Genomic DNA, 27849 nt, shown 5'->3' with positions numbered 1-27849 from the left:
AATCCATCTGCACTTCTGGAGCCCCAGTTGCATGACCTGATGCTCTACTTTTCAAAATAGAAAATGAATGTGGGAACAGTTGGGTTTCCTGTGCTTCGACCACTCCTTTACTGTCATAAAACTTTACATTCAAACAAGGGTACAGCACATGTAACTGTACAGAATCGCCCTTACTCTGCAATTCTGTCCCCAGACTGCAAGATAATATCAATCCCAATTACAGATGAACATGGGACACTCCATGTTCTGTTATTATATGGTAAGGAAGCTATAACTGCATTGACTTATTTCCTGAAAATTAAGTCTCTGGCTAAGTCTGTGATGTAACTCTGAAAGCCCCATGTGCAGGTGCTTGTAGGTATTATGTTCAAGTAAGGATCTTGAGGAGCCTGAGTGATGCCATACAATAATGGCCATGGGATGTTCTTTGGTGCCAAAAATGTAGACAACCTAGGATACATTGAAACAATGTGAATCATTCGTGTCAGCACCAAGTGACTTTATTATTTGATTGTAGATAAAGCTGCTGTTGTTCATTAATTGCTATTTCTTCTTTAAAGTGAAAAGAAGATAAAGTATGATCATTATTTAATTCCAAATGCACTGCTTGAACTTGCTTTATTATACCTGGACCAAGACAGAAGAGAAGACGCTGTAAAGATCCTGGAGCGAGCAAAGTAAGCCTATAATAAACACTTGATTATTGGAACTAGATAGAGCAGGGGGCTGAAACAGTGGTGGTTATTTAAGTGGAGTGTTGCAGAGTTCCGTCCTGGGCCCCTTGTTGTTCAACATCTTTATAAACAACTTGGACAAAGGAATTGAGGGGATACTCATCAAATTGGCATCAAGCTGGGTGCGGTAGCCAATGCCACAGAAGACAAAAGCAGGAATCAATATTGCCTTAACAGATTGGAGAACTGGGCCAAAACTTAACACACTGAATTTTAATAGGGGCAAATTTAAGGTTCTACACTTAGGTAGGAATGTGGCATGAGTTTTGTATGCTGGTGTAATACTTTTCTTGAATATTCCTTTCTTCCAAACGTTTTCTCTGTGGAAAAAGAGAAATATTAATGTTGTCATTTATCCTGAGCTTGTTTTCTAAATTACTTAAGAATCTATTTCCTCCCCTCTTTAGCCAGTAGGGGGAGAATAAGTGACTAACATGGAGCAGGGAAGAGCCTGTGGGCCTGGGGAAGAGAATGTGATCATGCTGACTCTTTAACAAGGCTAGCTAAAAAATGTGGGGGTGGGGGAACCAAGACTTGCTTTAGCTGACCTAAATCTACATACTAGCACAACCCAGGTTCTGAGACAGAAGAGAAGCCAATAAAAGCAGCTGTAAACAAACACACACCCTAATTCTGTCTTCATAGGTTAAAAATAACAGGTGCAATTCAGGTACTTTTTTCAACACTGATTGTGGGTTAAAAAAATACAGGCTGCATTTTGGAGACTACTAATTTTGCTATCACAAAATGGATTATAAGATAAATAATGTAAAACTGACAATCTGGATTCTTTTCTAGTTGTACCCAATGGTGCCTTAAGAGTTAGCAGGAAGTACCTGATTTTTCTCTGCTTCCCACCATACCCCATAGTGTTCTGGAGCATCCACTTCAACCCTCTAAAGCATCTTTGAAGAGGGGGGCGGGGGCTACCACTGAAAACTAGTTATTTCATATTGCACAAACAAAAGTGCTCTCTACTAGTAAAAAGTCAGAATTGGATACCCTTCTTTAAACACCTCACATTGTATGTGTAGTATACCAAGCTTTTTATGTTAAGTTTCTAAATATGTTCACTTTCTCACTTTATAGGACTTGATCATATCAAGGCCAACCTGTCTAGAAAAATAAACACCAAGCTTTATCAGATTAATTAATTGAATGAACTTAATGTAGAGTTGAAAATAAAATTCTAGGGCCTAATATGTTAAAAATTTCGTGTCTTGCTGCATTCACCACTGAAGCTATCTTCTTAGCTCCTTGCAGTGATATCTAGGAAGACGTATGAGACGCTTTTGTTGTGTGACATCCCTGCCCATTTCTCCATTTTCTTGGCTGCTGTAAGCAGGGAAACTTGTAATGTGATGACACTGCATCCCATTATAATTACTCCTAAATGAGATTGTAAGGCATGCATTTCCTATGGGGATGCTACTTTCAGCAGTGATGCTGTGGCCTACACAATATGAATCCTGACGGAGCCAAAATGAGGTATTGGCTAGTGTGCTGAACGGGGTTACAAAGTTCTATAGTCTAACTGCAACATTCAGATAAAACTCTCAGGTTAACTCTTGGGTCCCTGCCAAGGCCCCTTGCCATTCCAAGTTTGTTTATTTTTACCTTGGGCAGCAACTGGGCTGGCTGAAAAGACAAGCTGTCCTGTCTTCCTTTAATGTCTCTGGGTCCATAGTGCAAAAGCATTTTTAATAGGAAAGGAAGAGTAGCAGGGGTGGGAACAGCTAGTGGCCAGTCAGCTTTGTGGGTGGAGGTGTTTTGCATGTTCGTTGGGGTGCTGTCTCTGAGCATCATCAGTTTGTTCTTGTGAAATGGACATTTTGTGATGCCCATGACATCTGTTTTCCAAATGTTCTCCTGGGCCCAAAAAAGTTTGGGATCCCTGACCTCACCCATTAGACTGTTGCAAGGATGAAGTGGATAATCCCTGTGTATCCACTGAGTGCCTTGAAGCTGTCTCTGTGACAGAGCGTATGCTTTGCATGAGGATTCAGTCCAAAGCATCTCCAGTTTAAAGGGAAACTTGGATTGCAAGGCTGTGAAAAATCTCTGCCTGGGACCTTGGTGAGCCTCAGTCAATCAAGACAGATAATATTGCACTAGACCAATAGCTTGAATTTTGTATAAAGTGCTTCATACATTGATTGGGTTTATGTTTTTTGATAATACTTTACAGTATTGCTTAAATATCTTATTTTTGTATTTATGTACTCTCCGAGGGGGAAAATAGTTTAGATATCTTTTCTCACTTTATACTCACCATAAAAGAGCAACACAGAGTTGCCTTCGTGTGTGTGTGTGGATCCTGAACTTTATTCATTTTTTGCATAATGGACACTTACCGGTAATATAGACTTGCTGTTTTGTTTTCTGGGCTGGGGGGCAGGGATGAGTAAGCATACATTTTCCAGGGAAATGTTAAGACTTGGAACTACAAAGAGATGCATTGTCCTGTTGTCTGTGTCTCTATTTCAGAGGAAGCAATGAAGACATTTGTGAATTAAGTTTGGTTTTTCTACCTTCGCTTTGTAAAAAATGTTCTTTTAAATATTGCAATACAATGATGTTGGGGAGGTGCAGTATTGGTAAGTGCCTATCACAATATATCTCTGTTTTGTTTTAGGCAAAATTATAAGAATTATTCCATGGAAACAAGAACACACTTCAGAATTCAAGCTGCTTTGCACCAAGCCAAATTGTCTCCAGAAAATGGTGTTCTGGAAGCGGAGGATTCATGTTAACTTTTAAAAAAGAAATCTTGTTTGGTATGCAAACTGCCACAAGAGGACATTATGGGCAATAGTTTTAAGGTGGTCTTTGTAAAGTTTAGCACAAAACGTATTTAATTTTAAAATACTGAGTGGTTAACAAACTAGTATTTCATTCCACGACTGTTTATAATATATACAAATGTGACTTACTTTCTTTATAAGTTTTTTAAATAAGATTTTCATGTTCGTTAATTTGGCAATGAATATTTAAATGGATGAAATCATGAATTCTATAGAGTTGCTGACAAATACCTAGATCACACTTGGTTATAAATATAACGTTTATTTTCTACATAGACTGAATTTTTAAAACTACTTTTTAAATGAGGTAATAATTTTCCTGATAGAAGGAACAACCAATTAATAACCTTTGATTCAGGTTTAATATTATAATGTACTGTTCTTTAATCTAGCTTTCATTTTTCTCTCTTCCAACGTATTCTATTTTGATAACACTCAAGATGCCAACAAATTACCAATGCAGCCAAAATCCAGTTGCAACGGGCTGATGCTTACCAGTTTGAAAGAGTTATCAATGTTGAAATAGCCAAAGAACCAAAGTAAATAAACTGGAATCTCTCTCTTTCTGATGCAAAAGTCACGTTTAGACTGCATTAAGAAAACTGGAGTCTTTCAATAAGTTTAGTGTTGATTTACTCTTTTTGTTGAGGGGCACGTGGTTATTTGATTTCCCCCCTAAAGTGGCATATGATTTAGAACAGGGATTGCCAGCATGGTGCCCTCCAGCTCTTGGGACTCCAGCTCCCATCAGTCTCAGCCAGCATAGCCAATGGCCAGGGATGATGATGCAACATCAAAGTGCCAAGTTGGCTACTCTCGTTTTAATATTCTACTGTGGAGGCATTGTGAACATTCATAAGCCATTTTACAGTACAGGATTTTTTTGAACTGGAGCATGTCCAGTTTGGATTAGCCATATCATTTGGGACGGTGTTAATCATGCAGTCCTTCCTCTTTAACTAGCTGCTGGAACTTTTTTTGGCGGGGGGGGGGGCGGTCTGGTCTGCTAGAAATTTAGAGAGCACCAATGACCTCTTTGGTAGATGGTTGGATTCACTCTCCCCTTTTTACCAAACAAGTGATCAGCTACATCAGTGGCTACTATTTTGATAGGACTGCACATATTGATCAGCCCCTCTGTGGTACTACAGAATGCCCATAGGTTCTGGAAGTCACCAATTTCCTGGAGCAGGGTTAGAAGCTACATTGCAGAAATAAAGTACCCACTATAGATTTAAGGTGGCAGGAAGTTTGACACATTCTGTTGTACAGTAGGGGGATGATTTGTTACTGCATTTCTGTTACTTGCAGGACTTTCTTATGGAGTGTGTCAAATAGATTTGTGTCATTTCAAATTTCACCTTTCTTTAGTTTCAGTAGAGAACTGAAAACAGAGTTCACATGTGGTTGATTTCTCTCAATGCAAAACTAATACATACCAGAGAACCCTTTCGCTGAGTAGGCATTATTAATCTTTTCTCAATACAGTATACTAAAGACTGTTTATATTGGATGCAGAATATGTGTACAGTGCAAGTATAAAAAGCACAAAATCAAGCTAGCTGTTCTTTGTATTTTTGTTGTATGTATCATGTCTTCCCTTATACTCTCCCTCCCCTTCTTTTCAAAATACCCTTCTTATTGAATAGACTTCCAGCAGCATTCAGGAAAACCTAATTGTTGCATTGGATACTGTTTGAAATCAATGGAAATGACAGCTTGGACATCTACAGATTTATAAGTAAATCCTAATGAGTTCAGTGGAATTTACTGTTAATTTTGGATGTTTAAGATGGTAACAGTATAGTTCCATAATTCCATTGTTTTTAATAGAACTTATAGGCAAGTAACTTTTGAAAGTTATGCCTATTCAGGAAACTAAACTAAACTTGAATGTTCTGTTGAAATTGATGAAGGTTGTGCAGGAGTATTGCTTTATGACTTCTAATAGTATTAAACACATATTTAATACATACTTAAGCGCAAGGTTAGAGGCGATGTTGCTTAAGCTACAATCTGAAAAACAATAAGCTTTTGTAGAATAATTTGGGAAGTTTTGTAGATTCACCTAATTGTCATAGATTTTTGTGAATTTCATCCCTTGTTCATATCCTCTTAACACCCAGCAATAAAGAAAGCTTAATGGTCTGTTGAATTGCTAATATCCCATTAGATTTTTATTTTATTTTACAGTAGGTACGACATATTAAATAGCGCACCCAATGTTCTATTACAGGTGTTTATGCAATATTTTTGTCAAATTTCAGGGGTCTTCCTTTGTTACCAAGAGCATTCAAACAACCTCAAATTCCCCTTTGCAATATGGTTGATATTTATTTCTACCTATTTAAACTTGTTGCGTTCCCCCTGAAAGATCCAATTCACAATTTGGTGGTTCTCATGGAGGAACAGGCAAGTTCTTTTAAATATATGGTGCTCTGTTTTGCATTAACTGTTGGTGTTTTAATGTCATAATGTTTTCATTTTTTTCCATTTGGAAAAAAATGAAAAAAATAATGTTATAATGCCTTTATTTTACATTGTTGTTTTAATGATATTTTGCCATGAAACATGGCATATAAAGAAATAATTTACTTTCCATGTAATGTACAACTCATATTTACAAAACAGTTTGTCTTAGCCAGAGGATCATATGATAGAGTTTTAGAACAAAAGTTAAACTTAAATCTATCCAGTGCTGCTTTTCTATAAAAAAGAAGTTTAGGGGGTACTCTCATTTTCCTATTCATATTGAAATACTGCCCTCAGTGAGGCCAAAATTAGGAGTCTGCATACCTCTCGTCCCCCCCAGAAAAAAAAGCACTTAAGGACACTTAATTATGTATTTAGCATGTTCTTTTGAAAGTCTCTTACACTCTTAACCCTTTAATATTTTAATAAATAGCTTAATAAAAAGTAGGTTTGTGAAATTAAGTTGGGAAAACCAGTTACAACTCACTTTCTCATAACATTCCCTGCCTCTGTCTTTTGAAAAGTATCTTGGGAACAAACAACAATGAACAAGAAAAAGGTGTTTAAAAAGTGTTCATTTGTCGATTTAACAATCCAAGGTAAAAGAAGAAAATCTGGCTATAATACTTGACAAGATAGACATCAACATATATGGAAAACAACAGGTGGAATGATAAGAAAGGTAGTATGATTTACTACTGAAAATATTGCACAACTTCATATTTTTCTTTCTCAGATTTACTTCCTGTAATTAAGAATAGCTGAATTAAAGGAGGGGAACTGGATAAGGTTTGCAATATAAATGCAAATCAACCCAAGACTGTATACTGCTAGTTACTTTCTTCCAACAGTGCACCATTTATACTTTAACAATCATCCCAATCCAGCAGTCTTTTGCAGGTATGTCGATTCTGATGCAAACACTGAAGTCCTCCCAGCCTTTGTTCTTTTCACTTACAAGGGCAATTTGGAGTATGCCCGAGTCTGCCTTGTCCAACCAAACAAATAGGAAAGGCTGCTTGCATAGGTGCTGTGTATACACCACTATACACCATGGGATATGGAAGGCATTTGAATGGAAATAGTCTACAGTGTCTTATACAGCATCTTTCACAGGTTAGTGGATACTTTTGCAATCTGCCAACTAATCCTGTATAAAATATTTTACATGTAATTGCTCTATTCTATAGCATTGAGGGAGGAATTCCACATTGTGCTCTTCTGATCTTACCATCAGCCCAAGCATTTCGGCTTGCCAGATGGAACAGGCCTCCCTCTCCTCCCCTTGCATGCTGTTCTGGGGGGTCTCCTGACACACATCCAGAGCCAATTTCAGGAAGCATGGGGTGAGGAGAGGGGCGAAAGCCCTGTTGCATAAGTCCTTGTGTACAGCTTCCGCTGATGGAATTTGTTAGGTGAATGCTTACAGTCTGCAGTGCTTATACTGTAGACATAGTCTTCAGCGCAGTAGTTGTTTACATACAGTTTCTTCGAATCATGTAGCCAAAACAATCAGAACAGTCCTTGATACATTGCCTGCATCTCATGCTAAACTAAGACGTTTCGACATATTGGCTTTAAGTCAAAAGTATAAAGGTCACATTAAAGAATGTTTTAAGAGAACAAAACTCCACATCCTAAGTGGATTTTTTTTTTTTTACAACTACCCTCTCTGCAAGACTGCATCTATCAAGTACATCACTTTTCTTTTTAGTTTCATAAATTTAAATACTTGGAACAGCCCTTACTAGCTGTAGGATCACTAACTTGATCAGTTTTATGTAATTATTTGCCAAATATGAATTTTGCATATAAAACATAAAATATAGAATATTTTAATATCTGCCGATAGACTACTATGCCAACCAAAAGAATACCAAAGGTACACTTAATACACAGAGACCGAGACACAGTATGGTCTTGAGAATCTAAGAACTACAAAAACAAGAGATGCAGTATTTTTTTTATATGATCCAAGATGAAGTTTTTTTAAAAAGAATGCATCCCCAACAAATTGTGTTTTTGAGATGCAGGGTAATCTTTATCTTGTCTTCATCATGCTCCATTTTAACTTAATAAATGTAAGATCAATTTTAGTATTTGAATTCTGCACTCTGTTTAGAAAGAAAATGATGAAAGGAAACACTAGAAAGGCAAATACTGGTTTGTGTTGGTTTTCTTTTAATATTGTCACATTAAAATGTCTCATATAGAAAAAAGTGCATCTCAAGTTTGCTTACAAGCTAGGAGATCTTCTCAAAGTCCACATAATCCTAACTGCAAACAAAATATAGCACTTTTATAACATGTTATAAATAAACTGGTTTTCAAGCATAGAGCCAGCCCCAAAATAAGAATACACTATTTTAGAAGACCTAAGGCAAAATGGATTCCATTTCCAATGAATAAAAAAACTGTGCAAACAAGCTTGAAACTATTTTTGTGCCAGTGTTATAAAATGTAGCTTTTTTTGTAAATAGAGCATTGACCCAAATACCAGGAACTTGTGAAGCAATCTGAACAAAAAATGCAGTTTTCTTTAGGACAAAGGATACTCCAGCATCCCTTTCTCCTTTTTAGCGCTCGCTCTCCCACACACACACACTCACCCCCCCCCCAATAGTATTATTGTCATTCATCTCAAAGAAGCTTGAACAGGAAACTTCCTGGTGGGCTGCATCCACACAATTTAATTTTTAACATATTTTATTATTCACACAGTTCTTCTGTATGGGTGTGCTAACAGGCTTTCTTAAGGAGCAACTATTTGTAAGCACTGGATCAAGGCTTTACATAAAAATAACTTCCTACTTTTTCTATAGTCTATAAATGTGTTTCTTCTTCCTTCTTCCCTCCCTCCCTCCCTCTGTCTGCTATTCAGGATATTTCTTTATTCTTAAGAAATGAGATTTTATTGTGCATGATTTCGTTTCCTAATCCCTGGTTCTTTGGGCAGATGGCAAAGGATCAAACCCCTTTAAAGTGGATGGTTTCCTTGACAGGTCAGAAGAGAAGCTCTGGCTCAGTTAGTCTCGTAGGAGGACAACAGTGCTGCATCAACTGGCTCCATGCAGGAAGGACACGTGAAAGATCTCATCAACCAGTCATCTATACAGTCCAGGTGGTAAATATGCATGCATGGCAGGAATCTGATAGGGTCCCCGTAAACAAAGTCCATCATACAGATCACACATCTAGAAAGGAAAAAAGGAAACAAGATGGAGAGAATCTGAACTCAGCTGAAATATTAACCTGCCCACCTCTCACCAAAACATATGGGGAAATGCTTGTTGCTGAAGCACCCATCTGCTAAAACAAATAGATTAGTCAAAACTTACTAACATTTAAAATTTAGAGATGTAGAACTTTCCTAAATAAATTTGAATATTCTTTAGTTTTCCTCTTATTGATCCCTATGTTTGCTTATACAGTGGTACCTTGAGTTAAGTACTTAATTCATTCCGGATGTCCGTTCTTAACCTGAAACTGTTCTTAACCTGAAGCACCACTTTAGCTAATGGGGCCTCCTGCTGCCACCGCGCCACTGGAGCACGATTTCTGTTCTCATCCTGAAGCAAAGTTCTTAACCCAAGGTACTATTTCTGGGTAAGCAGAGTCTGTAACCTGAAGCGTATGTAACCTGAGGTATGACTGTAGAACCATACCTTTTGCTGGGGTTTCATATCCACAAGTTGCTGATGTAACCTGAAATCAGTTAGCAGAGGCTAATCCAAATACCGTATTTTTCGCTCCATAGGACGCACTTTTTCCCCTCCAAAAATGAAGGGGAAATGTGTGTGCGTCCTATGGAGCTAATGCAGGCTTTCGCTGAAGCCTGGAGAGTGAGAGGGGTTGGTGCGCACCGACTCCTCTCGCTCTCCAGACTTCAGGAGAGCCCCAGCGCCAGCCCCACAAGGTCGGGGGACAGCGGGGAGGCGGAACGCCGCGATCCCGCTGTCTCCCGATGTGGTTTGGAGGCTGACGGCGGGGAGACGCGTGCTTCTCCCCGCTGCCAGCCCTGTAAGCTCCGGGGACAGCGGGGAGGCGCAGTGCGTCTTCCCGCTGTCCCCGGACCTGGTCTGCATGCGGGCGGTGGGGAGAAGAGCGCTTCTCCCCGCTGCCTGCCCCGCAAGCTCCGGGGACAGCTGGGAGGTGCAGCGCGTCTTCCCGCTGTCCCCGGACCTGGTCTGAAGGCAGGCGGTGGGGAGAAGAACGCTTCTCCCCGCTGCCTGCCCCACAAGCTCTGGGGACAGCAGCGCGTCTTCTCGCTGTCCCCGGACCTGGTCTGAAGGCAGGCGGTGGGAAGAATAGCGCTTCTCCCCGCTGCCTGCCCCGCAAGCTCTGGGGACAGCTGGGAGGCGCAGCGCGTCTTCTCGCTGTCCCCGGACCTGGTCTGAAGGCAGGCAGTGGGAAGAAGAGTGCTTCTCCCCGCTGCCTGCCCCGCAAGCTCTGGGGACAGCTGGGAGGCGCAGCGCGTCTTCCCGCTGTCCCCGGAACTGGTGTGCATGCGGGCGGCGGGGAGAAAAGCACTTCTCCCCGCTGCTGGGCCCACAAGCGCCTGGGGGGGAAATAAAATTTTTTTTCTTTATTTCCCCCCAAAAAAACTTGGTGCGTCCTATGGGCCAGTGCGTCCTATGGAGCGAAAAATACGGTAAGTCAGCAGAACTCTAAGGCTGTTATAATTGCAAATTTCATGGCAATATTATCATGCCAACTTTTTTCTTACTCCTTTTTCTGCTTAACATTCAGCATCATGAAATGCTATACAGAACTCAGAAACTTGACCAGATCAGGTCGGGAAATAGCGGGGTGGCGGTGCTCCGCCACCCCGCTATCCCCCGAGCTTTTGGGCTGCAGGCTGCTGCCCACAAGCCTTGGCAGCCCGCGGGACCTCCCACCGGGTTTGCAAGACTTGCGGATAGCTTCCTGAAGCCTGGAGAGCGAGAGGGGTCGGTGCGCACCGACCCCTCTTGCTCTCCAGGCTTCAGCGAAAGCCTGCATTCGCCCCATAGGACGCACACACATTTCCCCTTCATTTTTGGAGCGGAAAAAGTGCGTCCTATAGTGCGAAATATACGGTACATGATTTTCTATGGTGGTGAAAATCCAGTTTATAAAGTGAGGGGAGTATGGGCTGGGATTGTTTTGACATTAATGTCACGTGGAATGCATGAAAAAATTAGCATGCATGAGCAGCACTAATTCCACAATAAATTACTGTCTGGAAGCAGCCTATGTCAAAAAGGTTCTGAAGAAGACTGAGAATATGGGTGTTCTCAGTAGTGGCACAACCTTCCCCTGGTAGCATGAACAGCTACATCTTCGTGGTTCCTTATCACTGCAAGATAATTCTTATTCAGCAAAGCCTGTGGTGGATCTGCTTAACTTTATCTGATCTATGAGATTTTTCTTACGAGATTTTTTCTTCTATCGTATTTTCTGATGTTTTCCCATATTGCATTATCTAATTTCTTCTGTGCAACAATTATTCTGATGAGAAGCAACTTACACATTGATGAAAACTGATATGTAAATACATGAAATAGCTGCACTAAAAGCAATTACTTAAGTGATGTTACCACAAAAAATGGCACTTACTCTCTGATCTTTTTCTCAGAACCATCTCTTCCTGGATCATAGACTCCTTTCGGCAGGTGCTGTATAAGGCCTATTCGTTGCGCTATCCTAATTTGTTCCTCTTCTGTAAGCTGGGTTGCTAGGCGGGTCTGGCTGGGAGTTGGATGGTAAACTGGAACTGGAACCTGTTCCTAAAATTAAAAGAAAGAAAATGAAAACAAATGCATTTGCTTTGTCAGTTTTAAATTAATGATAGAAATGGAGTTCACAGTATATGGAAATTTAAACCTCTTTCTTTCTGGGAGGAAATTTGTGTAACACTTCATTCTCCTTTTTAGTCTTATAAGCCATAAAATGGGGCAAACTGCAGTGCCATCATTGCTGGGAAGCTGGCATGGATCTATTTTAGGATGTTCTCTGCACAGACAATTTGACTTTTGTTTCCATTTGTTGCCTATGGATTAGTTAAAACAAATGCATATGTATGACATGAGAATTGGAAAATTATGCTTGCAGGCTGGCTAATTGATGAGCATATGCCCTGCCAATACAGAGAAAATTATATATTTTAACTATTACTTGACCCCAATCTCATCATCTGCTTAAAGCAAACAGTAACTTGATGTTGTAAGTTAGCTTCATAGAAATGAAATGTAACAGACCACTCAAACATCTGCAATACTGAAGGTTTTTGAATACCCTTGTGCCCAGACAATACAACTAGTTCCATTTAAATGGAAAAAAACCACACACAAAAAAACATTTTAAAAGTTTAAGTGAAAGTCTCTATAAAATCTCCAGGCACATTTATGGTAGCAATATCTCAAATACATGCTCCTTTTTGTGTGGTGTTAGTGCAGCTACATCGCCTGTAAGTTTCCTGGGCTAAGGTGTGCCATCTCAACAATCACAGGTACAGGGTCATTTGCACAACCACATCAATGTAGTTTCAGTGTTGAGACACAACTGTGTTGCCACAAAGCAACAGAAGAGCTGCACGTGGGCAAGGATAAAATGCCCCTCTGTGCAATTATGATTTTTAGCTGACTCACTGTGGGCTGCATTTTTGGTTTTCTTCCATCCATACCCAGTATGTATGCACACTGTGAATAATCACATAATCTATCTGAACACACTGCATTAGCACACATATAACACTCAGCATCTTCTATACCGAACAGCCAACTCCTCAGAACAGTTCCTATAAAACGCTTCCCTTTGATTCACCCCTCTTCCACCATTTATGCTGTATGTAAATGGCAGGTTACCATGCAGTGATTTTTTAAAAGACCAATTACTAATGGAAGGGATTCCTAGTTTCACTTAATCCCCGACGCCCCCCCTAAAAGCTATGAACAAATGGATACATGAGAGCTGCCAGATGGACATCTGTTAATCTTCAGCAGAAGGCGCTTACGGACTGTAAAATGGAGACTTCCCCATTCCACTTTTTTTGTGCCCTCCATTTATCATCCAGAAGCCCTTGTTTATCCTTGGACAATTAGTGTATTTCATAGGAGGGGTGTAACTATTGAGTATCTTCCATCCCTTTTTGCAAATAAGAAACCAAATTAAAGAACAGCAATATTCAATAATAAAGGTCAAACTGGATGCAATGGGAGCAGATCTGTGCATTTTGCAGCATGTCAGCCACATTTGCATGTCACACTAAGCCAAACCATGGCTTAGTGAAAACATGCTGGTTTGCGAGGAGTAGATTTTGCTCCTCCCTGGTCTTTTTAGCAGCCCTGTTCAGGGAAGTTTTTAATCTGTGATATTTTAGTGTATTTTTGGTTTCTATGGAAGCCGCCCAGAGTGGCTGGAGAAACCCAGCCAGATGGGCGGGGTACAAATAATAAATTATTATTATTATTATTATTATTATTATTATTATTATTATTGTTGTTGTTGTTGTTGTTGTTGTTGTTGTTGTTATTATTGTTATTATTATTATTATTATTTTAGGTGATAGGTAGGTGGCAGCCAAGCCAAGGTTTGGCTCAGCATGTTGTACAGACCCACAACTGTGATAAGAGCTCTCCTCCTTAACCATGTTTTGGGGTTACAGCTTGTGGTTAAGGGGAGACCTTATCTACAATCCTGGATGCAATGGCATTAAATGGCAAATGTGGATTCCATGTAAGAAGTTACATTGGGGGCGGGAGCAAGTATCAAGTAACACATGATAAGGTTAAAAAAACAAACCACTTCACAATTATGCTAATTGGCAACTGACTAGGAAAGAGATATTGGGCTTAGGGAAACTAGATCAATGAAAATGCTAACCCAGTGTGCAGCAGCTATGAAAATTAGAATCCCATGAAAGAAAGGGATTGAAAATAAAATTGCCTATATCATAATACTACCATTATACAAATACTATTTTCAGGTATGGCAAGCAGAACTTGAACAAACGATATTATTGACCTGAAAAAAGTGATAACTGAGAACCAAAATGTTTTGGGGGCTGGAAAGGAAAGGTTATGTTAAACGTGCTGCTTAAGTTTAGTGGGGAGAGTGAGTAAAGGGTACGGGAAGAGAAATGATAGAGGTATGTGCAATTATGTGTGGTATGGGGAAAGCAGATAAAGAGCAAACTTCATAGCATGCATAGTTAACGTTAAGTTTTCTAGTGTTAAGAAAGAGGTTTAATTATGAAAAATAATAAAGACTCTTCAAGTGTTCAGCCATCCACAGCCAGGTGGTCTCCTGGATTTTTGGACTACAATTCCCATCAGCCCCAGCCAGCATAACCAATGATATTATAATACTTTGAAAAGAGGTCAGTGGTAGCTGGGAAACTACTAATCCTTGGATAAAGATAATCTGAAGATTACTTTATTCCGTTTAATAAATTGATACAATGTTCAACATGATTTATATAAAAAATTCAGAGAATATTCTAATTGCTGTTCAAGTGTGTTGTCTGACCAACCGATATTGTGCTGTGCCACAAATACTAGTTAAAAATAGCTATACTGATTGTCAGACTGTTACAAATCATAGCACTGACTTTGTGTGCTCAAAATTTGTTGGCTCAAGGAGACCATTCTAGGCTGGATTGTGGCCCATTGAGCTGCTTCAGATATTTAGAATTAGAGCTTCTAGACCACAACAGAGAAGAGAATTCTGTTTTTTACTCCTGTAAGACATATATGAGCTTAAACCCTTGTATGCAGTAACTAAAATTGAAAGAAAGTATATGCTATCAAAACACAAAAGCATAGTCAAGAAGACAGAAAGAGCCTAATCTTGACACCTGGAAACAAACTAGAAGGGAGTTTGCCTGGAAACATACCACTCTTGGGGTCTGTTGTGGAGGCTAGGTATGTAGCAGGGCAAGGCAGGATAAGGATATAGCAAAAAAACAAACAAACAAAAACTGTATAGTGAACTTTATAAAAACTGAAGGGTAGTCATTTTTCTTACCCCCACCATTAAAAACATTTATCATGATTACAAAAACATTTTCCTGGGCATATTGATGTACAGTATTATACCAACGAAAACCCAAATACCAATTTTGATTTTTAAAAAGATATATTGTTTTACCTTCTTTTGTTTACCCAAACCTAGTTCCTTAGGGTGGCTGCTGCCTACTATAAATAAAAGACTGCAATTTGAGAGCTTTTTTCTACAATTTTCATAACTGTGAGCATAACCCTAACCACCTAATGTTGATGGTTGAATAGAGGCCTGGGGAGGCCCAGACCACTGCTGGCTTTTGAGGCCCCTAGCCACAATAAATGCAGCCACAAAAAAAGATTGCTTATAACATGATCTTTAAAGAATGGCAAACCACAGCAATAAACAAGCAGATGAAGTGTGAGGGAACAGGACAATCTGGCACTTAAAAACAACAAAGGTGGTACCTAGCAAACGTGCTTAGAAAGTTCCAAGGAAAGGGCCCTTTTTGGCTGCCACTTGACTGACCTCAGGGGGCTGGGGTCCACAAGAGGACCCTCAGACTGAGTTCGCCTATAAATCAGATATACCAGCTTCACAGATTACTTTGAGGGCTCTGCTTTGAACTCTAATCTTACTGCATTTTCCCGTAAATTATCATTTATAACTTACAATATTATATGTGACTTAAGTTATTTAATAAAATAACTTTTCATCCTGCACCTTCAATCATAACAGTCCCCAGAGCAGTTTACAATCCTCTAAAAATCCATAAACTAATAAAACATAAATTGGAATCCAATAAACAGCATTCTGCTACAGCATTGGCTAAAAAAGCAACAAAACTCAGAAAAAAGCAGGAAGACATCAACCTAGATAAGCTGCTGTGTCCAAACAGCATTACCTTCTTTACCTTCTGTCCCATATTTATTTATAAAATATTATATACCCCTATATATAAAAAATATCTAAGGGGTTTCTGCTAAGTGACAGAGGGAACCAGGTAATGCAGGTGCCACTACTGAAAATACTTGACCATGCATAACTTCCCTACCCCACAAAGCAAAGGGATGTGCAAGACGACGTCTGTTGATCTCAAATGTGTGGCTGGATTCACACAGGGTCCTGCACTAAACCACCAAGCCACAAATAAATTTCTATGTAGATAGTTATCTGTCTCTGTGTTATTTACATAACTGTGATTCTTTCCATGTCTCGAGTGTATACTTTTCTTCTCTTCCTAGAAACTAAACTCATAGCTAATCTTTAAAAGGTAAAAATAATAAAATCTATTTTGATTGTATTGCTGAATGTTGAATGCATTTGTTGTTGTTTAGTCGTGTCTGACTCTTTGTGACCTCATGGACCAGAGCATGCCAGGCACTCCTGCCTTCCGCAGCTTGGTCAAACTCATGTTCGTAGCTTCAAGAACACTGTCCAACCATCTTGTCCTCTGTCATCCCCTTCTCCTTGTGCCCAACATACAACTACAATAAACTTCATTAAATTTCTGCATTTTAAAAAATATAAACTACCCCAAGACAATTAATCCATCCAATGAAAATTCTGGAAACTGGCAAAAAAAGAACTAAGTGAAGAGCAAGAAATAATAATTATTTTAATGAAGCATAAAGCTCCTTGTTACAAGCAACTGATTTCTGCACTTCAATTATTGCACAGCATGCTCCCTCATTCCAGGATAATGTCTTAGGGTACAGTTCAGCCTGATGAGTTTAGTGGCTCATCAGTGCTGCTCTTCACTTGGTTCCTGTGCCTACCAGGTGTGATAAATTTCATTTTATCTGGCAAAAGTCCCATATTCAGCCACATTGGAAAAGAACATGCAGCAATATAGTTAAGATCTAAATCTCCAAGGTGCTTCACATGGACAACCCCAGCTTGTACCTCTTTAATGAGGTACAAGCTTTTGTGAGAATAAAAAATTCAGGAAGCAGAGTGCAAACAGCGATAAGATTCACAGGATGTGGTGTGGAGTATCAGAAGCAGTTGCATAAACAGAAGTGCTGGTCTGAATGCATCCTTAGAAAGTTGCTTTGTTTTGAAGTGGAAGAAGGGAAGGGTCTACATAAAATTCATTGTTATCAGGAGCTACTCCTGAAAATCCAATAAGTCACGATTTACACACTAGAAAAAAATGTTAATTTTAAGCACTGCAAATTGAGAAAGTGCTGTGTTTGCCGAGGACAGCAGAAAGGTTGCACAGCCTGGTCTGGAAGTCAAAAGCATTTGTCTTGAGAAAGCTGCAAAAATAACTCATTTCCAAGGGGCAATGAACAATACTACAACAATGGATGTGGCCCCCGCTTAATCCCCGCTTCCTTCCAAATCCCAGCAGCCTTTCTATGGAAGTCTGTTCATGCTTCCACCTGCCTTGCATATTAACTGTAGATTTACAGAGATTGCTTCTTGAACTGAAGAAACCATTCCTGTTAACAGCAGCCTTGCCTGGGCAATACAAAATATTGTGCAAAGCAGCCAAATTAAACACTGCCTGGCAGGACTGGCTTTACCACAAAGCCAATGGGGATAGAGTGGCATCATTTTACCCTGTAGACGGGAGAAAGTATTTCCTTCCATAATAGTTTATTTACTACTGCTGTTTGCTTGCTCCTCTCCTCCACCCCCCCAACTCTGCCATCAGCCAGTGATTGTGTCACTTCAGGCAGGAGAGAACAAGCCAAATCAAACAGCCGAAGTAGCACATGAATCAGGCCACAGGCTGTTTCTCCATATTTGTGACATGGTAACTATGAGAAATGGAACCAGTAACTTATTCCACATTGGAAGCTACTTAAGTGAAGAGTGAGGGTTATGCCAACATTGTTAAAATTGGCTAAACTGTGTAGAAAGTTGCCTCACATAAACAGCTTCCTAAGTAGAATGGCACCCAGACTATTCCAGTGTTTTGATAGATGCTACCACGCTGCAGAAGTATGCATGCAACAAGAAGCAGGAACGGAACCACTGCAGTTACCCTGTATGCAATATATCAGAAGGGCATTACTTCCTTGACTGTTTAGATTTAATCATCAGCTTTCACTTTTACAGAACTATATCTGAAACCTCAGATACAAATACAACTCTCTTACTAAGCATAAAATCTACCTTCCAAGTATCATAACATGGGACAAGAGTGGCCAACCTATGAACATTCAGGTGTTGTTGGGCTGTAATTCCCATCATTGCTGATCAGTGGTTGGGCTAATGGGAGTTGAAGTGTAACAACATCTGGAGGATCACAGAGTTAGCCAACCTTGATTCAGGGTCTCTAGAACAAATTGGCTTGGAAAAGCCCAATAACTGCTTTGATGGTGTCAAAAGCTGCTGAGAGGTCAAGGAGAATTAACATTGCTACATTTCCCTGTCTCTCTCAATAGATGTCATCATACAGGGTCATCAAAGCAGTTCCTGTGCCAAAACCGGACCTAAGCCCATTTGAAATGGATCTAGAAAGTTGATTTCTAGAAAGCCTGGATCTTTCCAAGAAAGCCTGGATTTGATCCATGATTTCACCCCCTTCTTTACAGTATGCATTTTTTTTTAAACTGGCTTGATGATCAGACTACTTTCAGAACAGAAAAGTGCATTATTTCAACATTTCTGCAAAGTTGCTCTACAACCAACAGTTTATCAGCTTCTTTGGATGATACTGGGGATGCACAATCAGAATCAATATATACAAACCGCACAAATTCAAAGTAAAGAATCAGTGAAATGAACAAATCCCTCCCTTACATCCCTTCAGAACAGAGTTGGCAGGAATTCCTTGTTTTTGGAGATTGCAGTTAGGAAAATAGCATATAATATCTATGTACAGTATGTCCCCACAACAGTTGATAGTTTAGAAATGTTGCCATTTGTGTTTCCTACAAATTCACTTTAATGTGAAAATTGTTTCTGTTTGAGGAGCATATATACGATCCCTAGGATTTTTACAGACTGAGCATCTCCATGCTGGTTGGCACATGTTTCATACTCATTTAACCTTAATCAACAGATGGGCATTTCTGGCAGATTAATGCCTATCTGCATAAATAGGGAACATGTGTGAGGGATCACATTTGGAGAGAGGCCATAGCTTAAATGATAGAGCACATACCTTGGAAGCAGAAGCTCCCAGGATCAATCTGGAATCATATCCAACTGAAATATTCAGGTAGAAAGATCTTTGCCTGAGACCCTAGAAAGTTGCAGTCAGAGTAGGCAGTACTGGCTCACTAGATAAATATTCTGACTTTGAATCAGGCAACATCCATGCACAATTCACTCTCAGCACCAACCTAGTCCAAATATTTCCATCCTTGTTCTTGGGACTATTTTATTTTATACACTGTAGGAGTTACCATCTGATATGTGTGCCTGTGGAAAATTCTGCTGTTTCTTATTTAAACCAGATCACCCAACTTCTGTCCAAGATGGAGGTGAAAGTTACTTAAGTGTTTTGTGTGTAAGACCAAACCTCCAAGTTCTTCCCTTTTAAAACTGGCAAGATATCTTGGTGGGGCTTTTTTGGCTGCAACACTACTATTGTTTAGCATTATGTGCACAAACTGGAATAAGCCTTAGGCTTGTATAATCTCTCATCTCTCTCTGGCCATGGCAACAAGATCTGGAGCTGACACTTCTACTGTTAAAATAACCAGAGCCCCCTACTTGGAGGGACTCAGCAACAGCAACTAAGACACCATCCATTCTGTGAGGATCAATGACCAAACAAGACAAATTAATGGTGTTGTATGGTGCTACACAAAATGGACCCCATTTACCCTAAAACATTGCATATTGAGTTCATTCTAGTTCGCTAGAAACAGAGTAAAGTAGATGCAAAAAACCCCCACAAAAACCCACACCTTGCTTGATTAAAGCAATTACCTTGTTAATTGGTAATGCTCCAAAGTGGACTGTCTAGATGTAAAAGAGGGCAGGGTTTCTGCACCTTTAGCAGCAGTCATGCAAGTTACTCCTGCTGAAATTCCCTTTTCTGCACAACCAAGGTGCCCTAGTTTATCCCCTAATCCAAAGATGTAAAATGTTTCTCTCAAATTACAATAACAATTTCCCTCATGGATGAGAGAAGTAGACACTCCAATTTTACCATACAGTTTACAAAAAATGGTTTTTTGTTTTGCTTATTGCAACAGCTGAACAGCAACCAAAAAGCACTTTGTATGTTGAATAAAATGTGTTTACACTAATGTATCTATGGGAAGCATGTACAGTGGTACCTCGGGTTACATATGCTTCAGGTTACAGACTCCGCTAACCCAGAAATAGTATCTCGGGTTAAGAACTTTGCTTCAGGATGAGAACAGAAATTGTGCTCCGGCGGTGCGGTGGCAGCAGGAGGCCCCATTAGCTAAAGTGGTGCTTCAGGTTAAGAACAGTTTCAGGTTAAGAACAGACCTCCAGAATGAATTAAGTTCTTAACCCGAGGTACCACTGTACTATATTCCTTTTTGTGATAACCCAAAGCTTATCCCTGCTGTGACTGCATTTTCAGTTTCCAGGGCACAAGTCCAAGAGTGATCTCATTCAGAGCTCAACCACTTCTAATACAGAATAAATGTTTGCACTAAGGACACATGCAAGAAAGAAGTATATTCACTCAGGTGGTTGATAATACTTTTTAAAAAAAAAACTTCCAAAAAACTGGTCACTGGTATTTTTTATTTTTTTAAAAAGGCTGTGCCTGGAGACAGATAATCAGGTTGTGTATCCATTGCAGTGACCAAAGGAGGACTGACTGCTGAGAGGACAGCAGAAAGAAGGAAAGCCATTGTACACCTGCATCAGCACAACCAGACACCTTCATCTGCCCCAGCTGCAACAAAACATGTCTCTAGAGCCAAAACAGGTGCTGTGTAACTCTCCAATGGTTTGACTTCACCCCCAAAGGGGCATTCTTCCATTGTCTGCCAAGACAGAGAGATGCCAACTCTAAAAACACAGATTGTCTATGTTCAAGAAAATATTTTCTTAGCTGCTAGGGTGGTTAATAGCATGAACTGTGAAATTCCTGATTCAAATATAAGACCAGTCTACCTTTCACTGCTGTTGTAAGGAATATCAGGTCAATGTATGGGAATTGTTTTGTGTATTTATAGGGCAAAGCAATATGCTGTATGCAAAGGGTTAAGTATCTAGCTATATTAGCATATAACCAACATACTGTAAACTGGGTGGATTAGGACTTTTTTCAGGTTCTAAATAAATAGAGCATTTCACTCCAAACTTTAGGTTATGATCAAACACAAGTACCGATGACATTTCTGATGGGAGAATGGCTACCGTAGCCTCTGATCTCCGACTGGTTTGAAAGCAGACTGTTTTAAGTTCAGAAAGTAAGACTCAATTGCAAGCTAGCAAAAAAACATAACAAAACCATTTTCCCCAAAATACAAATACGCTACCGTATTTTTCTCTCTATAACACGCACCCGACCATAACACGCACATAGTTTTTAGAGGAGGAAAATCCGTAGGCATGCCACCCGTAGGCATTCCCTCTATAACAGGCACAGACATTTCCCCTTACTTTTTAGGAGGAAAAAGGTGAGTGTTATGGTGCAAAAAATACGGTATATTGCTAAATTTGAGAAAGGTTTATTTATACACACAGCATTAATATCATGCATGCTAGATTTTTAGTTTGCTGCAGATTGGTTAAAGAAGGTGCTTTTTATATGAACACTCCTATATTTTGATAGTGTTTAGCACAACTGAGATCAAATTATGATCACTACTTTTCCTAACAAGTAAACCAAAATTATCATGTGAATATTTTAATGCTAGCCAGTATCTCTCTAGCTGTACCACCTGAGGAACAACATAAATGCAGCCTGACATCCTTCACAGTGCATCTAAATACACTTAACCAGATTCTGTACTTTAGTAAAGTACCATAGAAATTAAGCTATTGAGTTTTGGAGGATGATTGTTTAAGAAAAAATAATTATCATCAAAGCTGTTGGGCAAGATACACATAAGAAAGACACTGCAGTTCTAAAATCACAACCCAAGTCTCCTGACTCCTAGTCCACTGCCTTATTGCCTGAATTACTCATTTTAGGCTGCTGTAATACTGCACTATGAAAATATCATTCACTAACTGGAATTTTATCTAAAGGAAACATAAAACAACTGAAAAAGCTGATTGTTCATTCTGGTCCAGAATCTAGCTAATGCTGGGTGTTCCTGGTTAGATCCTCAGGGTATTATGTAATGCTTCCCATAGATCAGTTAGAAAAATGCAGGCATCTCAGAAATCGGCCGCCAACACAGCCCTGCAGAATAATCTTATCATTTCTCTTACAATCATGAGGGCAGAAGGGAATAAAAACTAAATAAATAAAACCAATCTCCACAATACTGCAGAATCATCTATGTGTTAGATCACAGATCAACACACACATTACCACCATACCTATGAACAACAGACTTGTGATTTTCATTTATTAATAACTGCAGTAATGTCAATAAATCTTGGCTGTGAGTCCTGGAAGATCTGCTCCTTTACGGGCCTGGGAAAGCAGGGTCCTGACTGACTCCACTTACAAAGGCTGATGCTGCTGGAGAGACGAATACTGGCTGTCTTAGTGGAGACCAAGGTCATAAAGCCTGAGCCACTGTTGGCAGTAACAGCAGAAATATATGTTGTATGTTTAAGATAATATTTTATTCTCTTGCCAATTATGCTGCTTCAAATGTGCAGTTTATTTGACTTCCTTTAGTAATGTTTTCTTTTGCTATGTTTAATTTTTTTGTTAACTTTGCTGTGTTAAATGCGCATACTGTACATGGCCTCCTTTGTATTATTTTGAAACTTATAAAGAAATGTGATAAAGAAATGAAATGAAATGAATAATAAATAAAAAAGCACTCTTACTTTTTTTAAAAAAAACACCCATCCACCAAGAGTTACTTCCTGTATTATTTTTCACATATGGGATGACTGTCAAATGTCAGTTCTGTGACTCTTGTATATACACATATATAGATTCAGAAAGTCTCAAAAGAATTCCAGTGTTATCGAGTTCACGAATCAGTGACTTGTACTAATTAAAAAATGGTGATATGGAAGTAACTTGAGCAAGTCATCTCATGCCTGCAATAAAACATGAAAGAAACTCTATGTGACATCAGCTTGGAGGCAGAAGATGCAAAGTGTTACGCCAGTTTCAAGACAAAGTATTGGACACAATTTAAACAGACCACCACAATGCAATATGAAATTGCATTATAGACAATTACCGTACTAAAAACCCCACACTCATTAATACCCAGAAGTAACACAATATACCAATATTGCTATGCTGGCTACTCAGCCTAGCACAGATGTGGTGCTGGTTCCCTACAACCATAGCTTGCATATTAAGAATCAGCCTTAGGAACATTCACAATCCATCTCTTCCTGGTGTGAAATGCTGCCTTCCCCTCCATGGTTGTTGTATGTTTGCACCAACTGATCAGAGAAATGCAAGGGGAAGTTTTGCTCACAAAGATGTAACTTTTGCTCATGTTTTTCTAAACAACATAGCATCCTGCACCACAGAGTACATGGTGCTGTTTAAATTTCTTTGTATATGTATAGGGGCTTGTTGGCTTGGGACTACTTGTTAAGACTAGTCAATGTCCTAGTGTGTAGAAAAAGAGCTCTATATATTGGCAATGAGAGCTATATAGTATATTTCAAACAATGCTGTTATGTTATGGCTGCTAGAGAATGAGTATAATGGGGCTATTAAACCCCAAACCAAAAACCAGTTCATCTTATACAAATTTATGTGTTAATTATTTATAAGATTTTTACCCTGCCCTTTCTTCCTTAGGAGCACAGGGCAATGTACACTAATAAGCAGCAAAACAACTAATCATACCATAGGGTGCTCAACACTGGCTCTATTGTCAATTGCAGCTCCCCCATTTAGCAGGCACTGCGTATTACTTCAAAATGCAGTAAGCCAGCCCTGTTCATTTATCTGAGTGAGACCCTGGACTTCTTCCCCAAAATCGTTCCCTGATGGCACAACTGTGTGATTTGTGGTTCCACTTATCCCACACTTAGTCCTAGTAGTTTCAACATGACTCTGAAAGATGTAGTTTGGTGACTACAGGCTTAGTCAACTATCTTGTTGCAGGCATTTTGGCACAGTATCAATCCTGCAATTTGGCAGCTTGTCATTTTAGATATCTTAGCTTAAATAGAGGAGTGACTGAGAATAGCTGTTCTGTATTAAACTACAAGGAGAATGTAGTTAGCCAGAATACAGTTGTGCTACCAAAGTTGGAGTTCAGCCAATACATCTTGTTGAAACATAATGAGATTTTTGAAGTTCAGTCAAACAACAGTATCACTTCTGCTGTAAATTCATTGTCCCTATATAAGAGATTACGATAGAATAGCTGAGTAGATTACAGTTTCTTACAGCAATTCAGCATCAAAGTGGATTAATAAACTCTACCTGGAACAGCCATACAAAATAAAATCATTAATAACCTTTGTTTTTCCCTCATTTTACCACAGGTATGTTGGGACACCAGAGCTTTAAAGCAGGCTATCACAGGCTATCACAGGCGGGTGGCGCTGTGGGTTAAAGCCTCAGCGCCTAGGGCTTGCCGATCGAAAGGTCGGCGGTTCGAATCCCCGCGGCGGGGTGCGCTCCCGCTGTTCGGTCCCAGCGCCTGTCAACCTAGCAGTTCGAAAGCACTCCCGGGTGCAAGTAGATAAATAGGGACCGCTTACTAGCGGGAAGGTAAACGCCGTTTCCGTGTGCGGCTCTGGCTCGCCAGAGCAGCGATGTCACGCTGGCCACGTGACCCGGAAGTGTCTCCGGACAGCGCTGGCCCCCGGCCTCTGAGTGAGATGGGCGCACAACCCTAGAGTCTGTCAAGACTGGCCCGTACGGGCAGGGGTACCTTTACCTTTACCTTTTTATCACCCTATTAAAGAAAATGAATACTGGAACTATTTTCAAATTGAAGGACAGCATATAAATTCATAAAATCAATTAAACATGTTAGAGGTAAGGACCAGGATGCTAAATTCTCTTAAAAAAACAACTACTACTCTAAACTCTACAGTTTTCTTAGTCCTTGAGCTATGCTGACACTATGATAAACAGGGATGAGCATGACACTAAGTAAGTTTTTTGAAGCACTCAAGCATCTCTGAATGTAAGTGATGACACAGACAATGAAATCTGAAGAGCCCACAAACCAAATTAGGTTTGTAAGACATTTGGTTTAGCTCATTTTTAAAATAATACTGGAATGGCAATCATATGAAATAGTTTTTATGCTCAAAGAGTCCTCAGGGACTGAATGCAGATACACGCAGTGTGCAAACCTGGCACATGGCATGTCTCTCTGCATGCAAGGAGGTCACTGCATTCTGTCTTCCATGCACAAATAGAGCTGGAGTGTGCTCTCCATAGCTAGAGACTCGGAATTAAACATTTTCTGCTGTATTTTCCCTAGAATAGAATTACATTTTTGATCAGTATAAATCATTTGCTGTGAAAGCAGACACAAGTTCTATAAGTGATAAAGCAAAACTGAGCATCGTAAAAGCACAATGTGACTTAAGCATTTTGAAAACACAGCAAAGCTCCCACTCCACCGCCCAAGCCCAACCCTTTCCAGCACTCCACTATTTACCAAAGTCTGTTGCTGTGGAAACAAATCTACTGTAATAAATGACAGTTTTGAGAAGAGAAGGAAACACAGCCGAGTCCCATGACAGAAATGAATGATGTTATTGTAACCACTGATGTCTCGTGAGTTTATCACCCGCTCACATACATCAAAACAGATGCAAACACCCTCTAAATAATCTTTCACCAACGTATGAAGACCTGATGACACACCTACTGTAAACTGCCCAGAGATGCTTAATTATTGGTGAGTATACAAATAGAGATGCGGGTGGCGCTGTGGGTTAAACCACAGAGCCTAGGACTTACCGATCAGAAGGTTAGCAGTTCGAATCCCCATGACGGGGTGAGTTCCCATTGCTCGGTCCCTGCTCCTGCCAACCTAGCAGTTCGAAAGCACATCAAAGTGCAAGTAGATAAATAGGTACCGCTTCAGTGGGAAGGTAAACGGTGTTTCCGTGCGCTGCTCTGGTTTGCCAGAAGCGGCTTAGTCATGCTGGCCACATGACCCGGAAGCTGTACGCCGGCTCCCTTGGCCAATAAAGCGAGATGAGCGCTGCAACCCCAGAGTCGGCCACGACTAGACCTAATGGTCAGGGGTCCCTTTACCTTTACCCTTATATAAATATTATAAATAAATACAATTTCAAATATTAGCATTTTTACCTTTCAGGATCATACTCCAAAAGTAATGTCCTTTTCCAGCACATGGTTACTGGAAAGCTTGTATTTACTGCCAATGTCATACCACACAGTGAAAGTGTGAGAACAGTCAAAAGAGCTGACTTGCAGCTAAGGGAGGAGTGGAACCCTGAAGGAACTGAAAATCCCTCTTCCTATGTAGAAGCCAGAAAGAGCTTGCCCACTTCTATCTCATACAGAGAGTGAACAAAGACAACCATTAGGCAAGTGATAATCTACCGAGGTGTGCATGTAACCACTTTATAAGCTGGTCATAGAATCATAAGTTGAAAGGGACCCTGGGGATTATCTAGTCCAACTCCCTGCAATGCAGGAATATGCAGCTATCCCTTACGGGGATTGAACCTGAAACCTTGGCATTATCGGCACCACGCTCTAACCAACTTAGCTGTCCAGCTGCTGTATTGTCATTTGTATTGTCCTGCGGAGTAGTGAGGAATCTTGTCACACCTCTGAACCCAATCAGAAATCCAGGAAAGCAGAGGAATGGCAAGATTCTCCTCACCAGCTGGCAGGGTGATAAAAGAGAATACAGACAAAAAACCAGCTTGTTAAATGGTTATTCACTCATATTCACTCACATCCTGTGCTGTTCAGGACCCAAGAAATAATGGAACTTCCTCCTGGTAACCTCTTGATGGGATTACTGCAGGGGTTGGGAGCTGTTGGCCCTCCAGATATTGCTGAACTACAATTCCCATCAGCCCCAGCCACCGTGGCCAATGGCCAGGGATGATGGTATTTGTAGTCCAGCGAGATCCAGATTGATAGAGCCCGAAAATTTTGAAGTAAAAAGTGATATAAATATTTAGAACAAATAAACTGCTCCTGAAGAACTGCTATAGATCTTCAGTGTAAATAGAGCATGAGCAAAGAACATATACCGTAATTAACAAGAGAACAATACTGAATCAGGATTTTGAAAGTCTGCCTTGAAAAAATAATGGGAGGGGCTTTCCCCCCTAAAAAGTAGCAGCAGCTTACTTTAACATAACTGATTGGCTTGATTTGTCCCATTAACCTACTTTGTAGCATCCAAGTGAGATGTCCCAACATTGCACAAATACACTAAAAAAAGTAAATACTATATAAAGACAAAGGTGACTAATAAGTTCCCACTATTTCATCTTTATTTTTAAATTTTTCCTATTGAAATCTACCATACAGTCTCACACATACACATCTGGCATTTAACAGATATACTTTATGACTACAATTCTCTGAACATTATGAATGGGTAAGGGCAGTTTTATATAAGGCTCTCTAACCTCCCTCTAAGAACAGGCTCGAACCCTTAGGGATGCTCTTTTCAGTTGGCAAGAGAGGGAGAACTTTATGTATATAAATGCTGGGTCCAATCAAGTTCACTGGAATGTGACTTTTTCCATTACTAAGCCATGAAGTTATTGAGCTGGAACAGCTGCAGAAATTGAACTTTTATGACATCAGAAGGCTTCAAACCTCAGAAAGTTGAGCGCTAAAA

General features: G+C 39.8%; 2 protein-coding genes and 1 long non-coding RNA gene across 7 annotated transcripts in view; 1 reads left to right on the top strand and 2 right to left on the bottom strand.

Moving 5' to 3' along the window:
* The window catches only part of TTC39A (tetratricopeptide repeat domain 39A), a 46780-nt gene extending 41087 nt beyond the window's left edge, over window positions 1-5693 (top strand). For all 4 annotated transcript variants that reach the window (XM_083447927.1, XM_083447925.1, XM_083447928.1 and 1 more), the window contains 2 exons: window positions 561-677; window positions 3370-5693. In XM_083447927.1, the coding sequence (XP_083304053.1) occupies window positions 561-677; window positions 3370-3487 (235 nt within the window). In that variant the 3' untranslated portion in view covers window positions 3488-5693. The remainder of the gene's footprint in view (window positions 1-560; window positions 678-3369) is intronic.
* Window positions 485-3363, bottom strand: LOC310680868. The gene is made up of 2 exons (XR_014512999.1): window positions 3089-3363; window positions 485-1054 (listed from the first exon to the last, which is right to left on the bottom strand). It is a non-coding gene; the product is annotated as an uncharacterized lncRNA (long non-coding RNA).
* An 875-nt stretch (window positions 5694-6568) lies between the features above and the next one.
* Window positions 6569-27849, bottom strand: part of RNF11 (ring finger protein 11) — a 29068-nt gene continuing 7787 nt past the window's right edge. For both annotated transcript variants that reach the window (XM_083447931.1, XM_083447930.1), the window contains exons 2-3: window positions 11609-11778; window positions 6569-9204 (exon numbers count right to left, since the gene is read on the bottom strand). In XM_083447931.1, the coding sequence (XP_083304057.1) occupies window positions 9033-9204; window positions 11609-11778 (342 nt within the window). In that variant the 3' untranslated portion in view covers window positions 6569-9032. The remainder of the gene's footprint in view (window positions 9205-11608; window positions 11779-27849) is intronic.

This window comes from Podarcis tiliguerta (assembly GCF_965153285.1).
Source record: "Podarcis tiliguerta genome assembly, chromosome: 6".
Taxonomy (NCBI): Eukaryota; Metazoa; Chordata; class Lepidosauria; order Squamata; family Lacertidae; genus Podarcis; species Podarcis tiliguerta.
The sequence above is the reverse complement of the archived record's forward strand: the minus strand, read 5'-3'. Positions and strand labels throughout refer to the sequence as shown.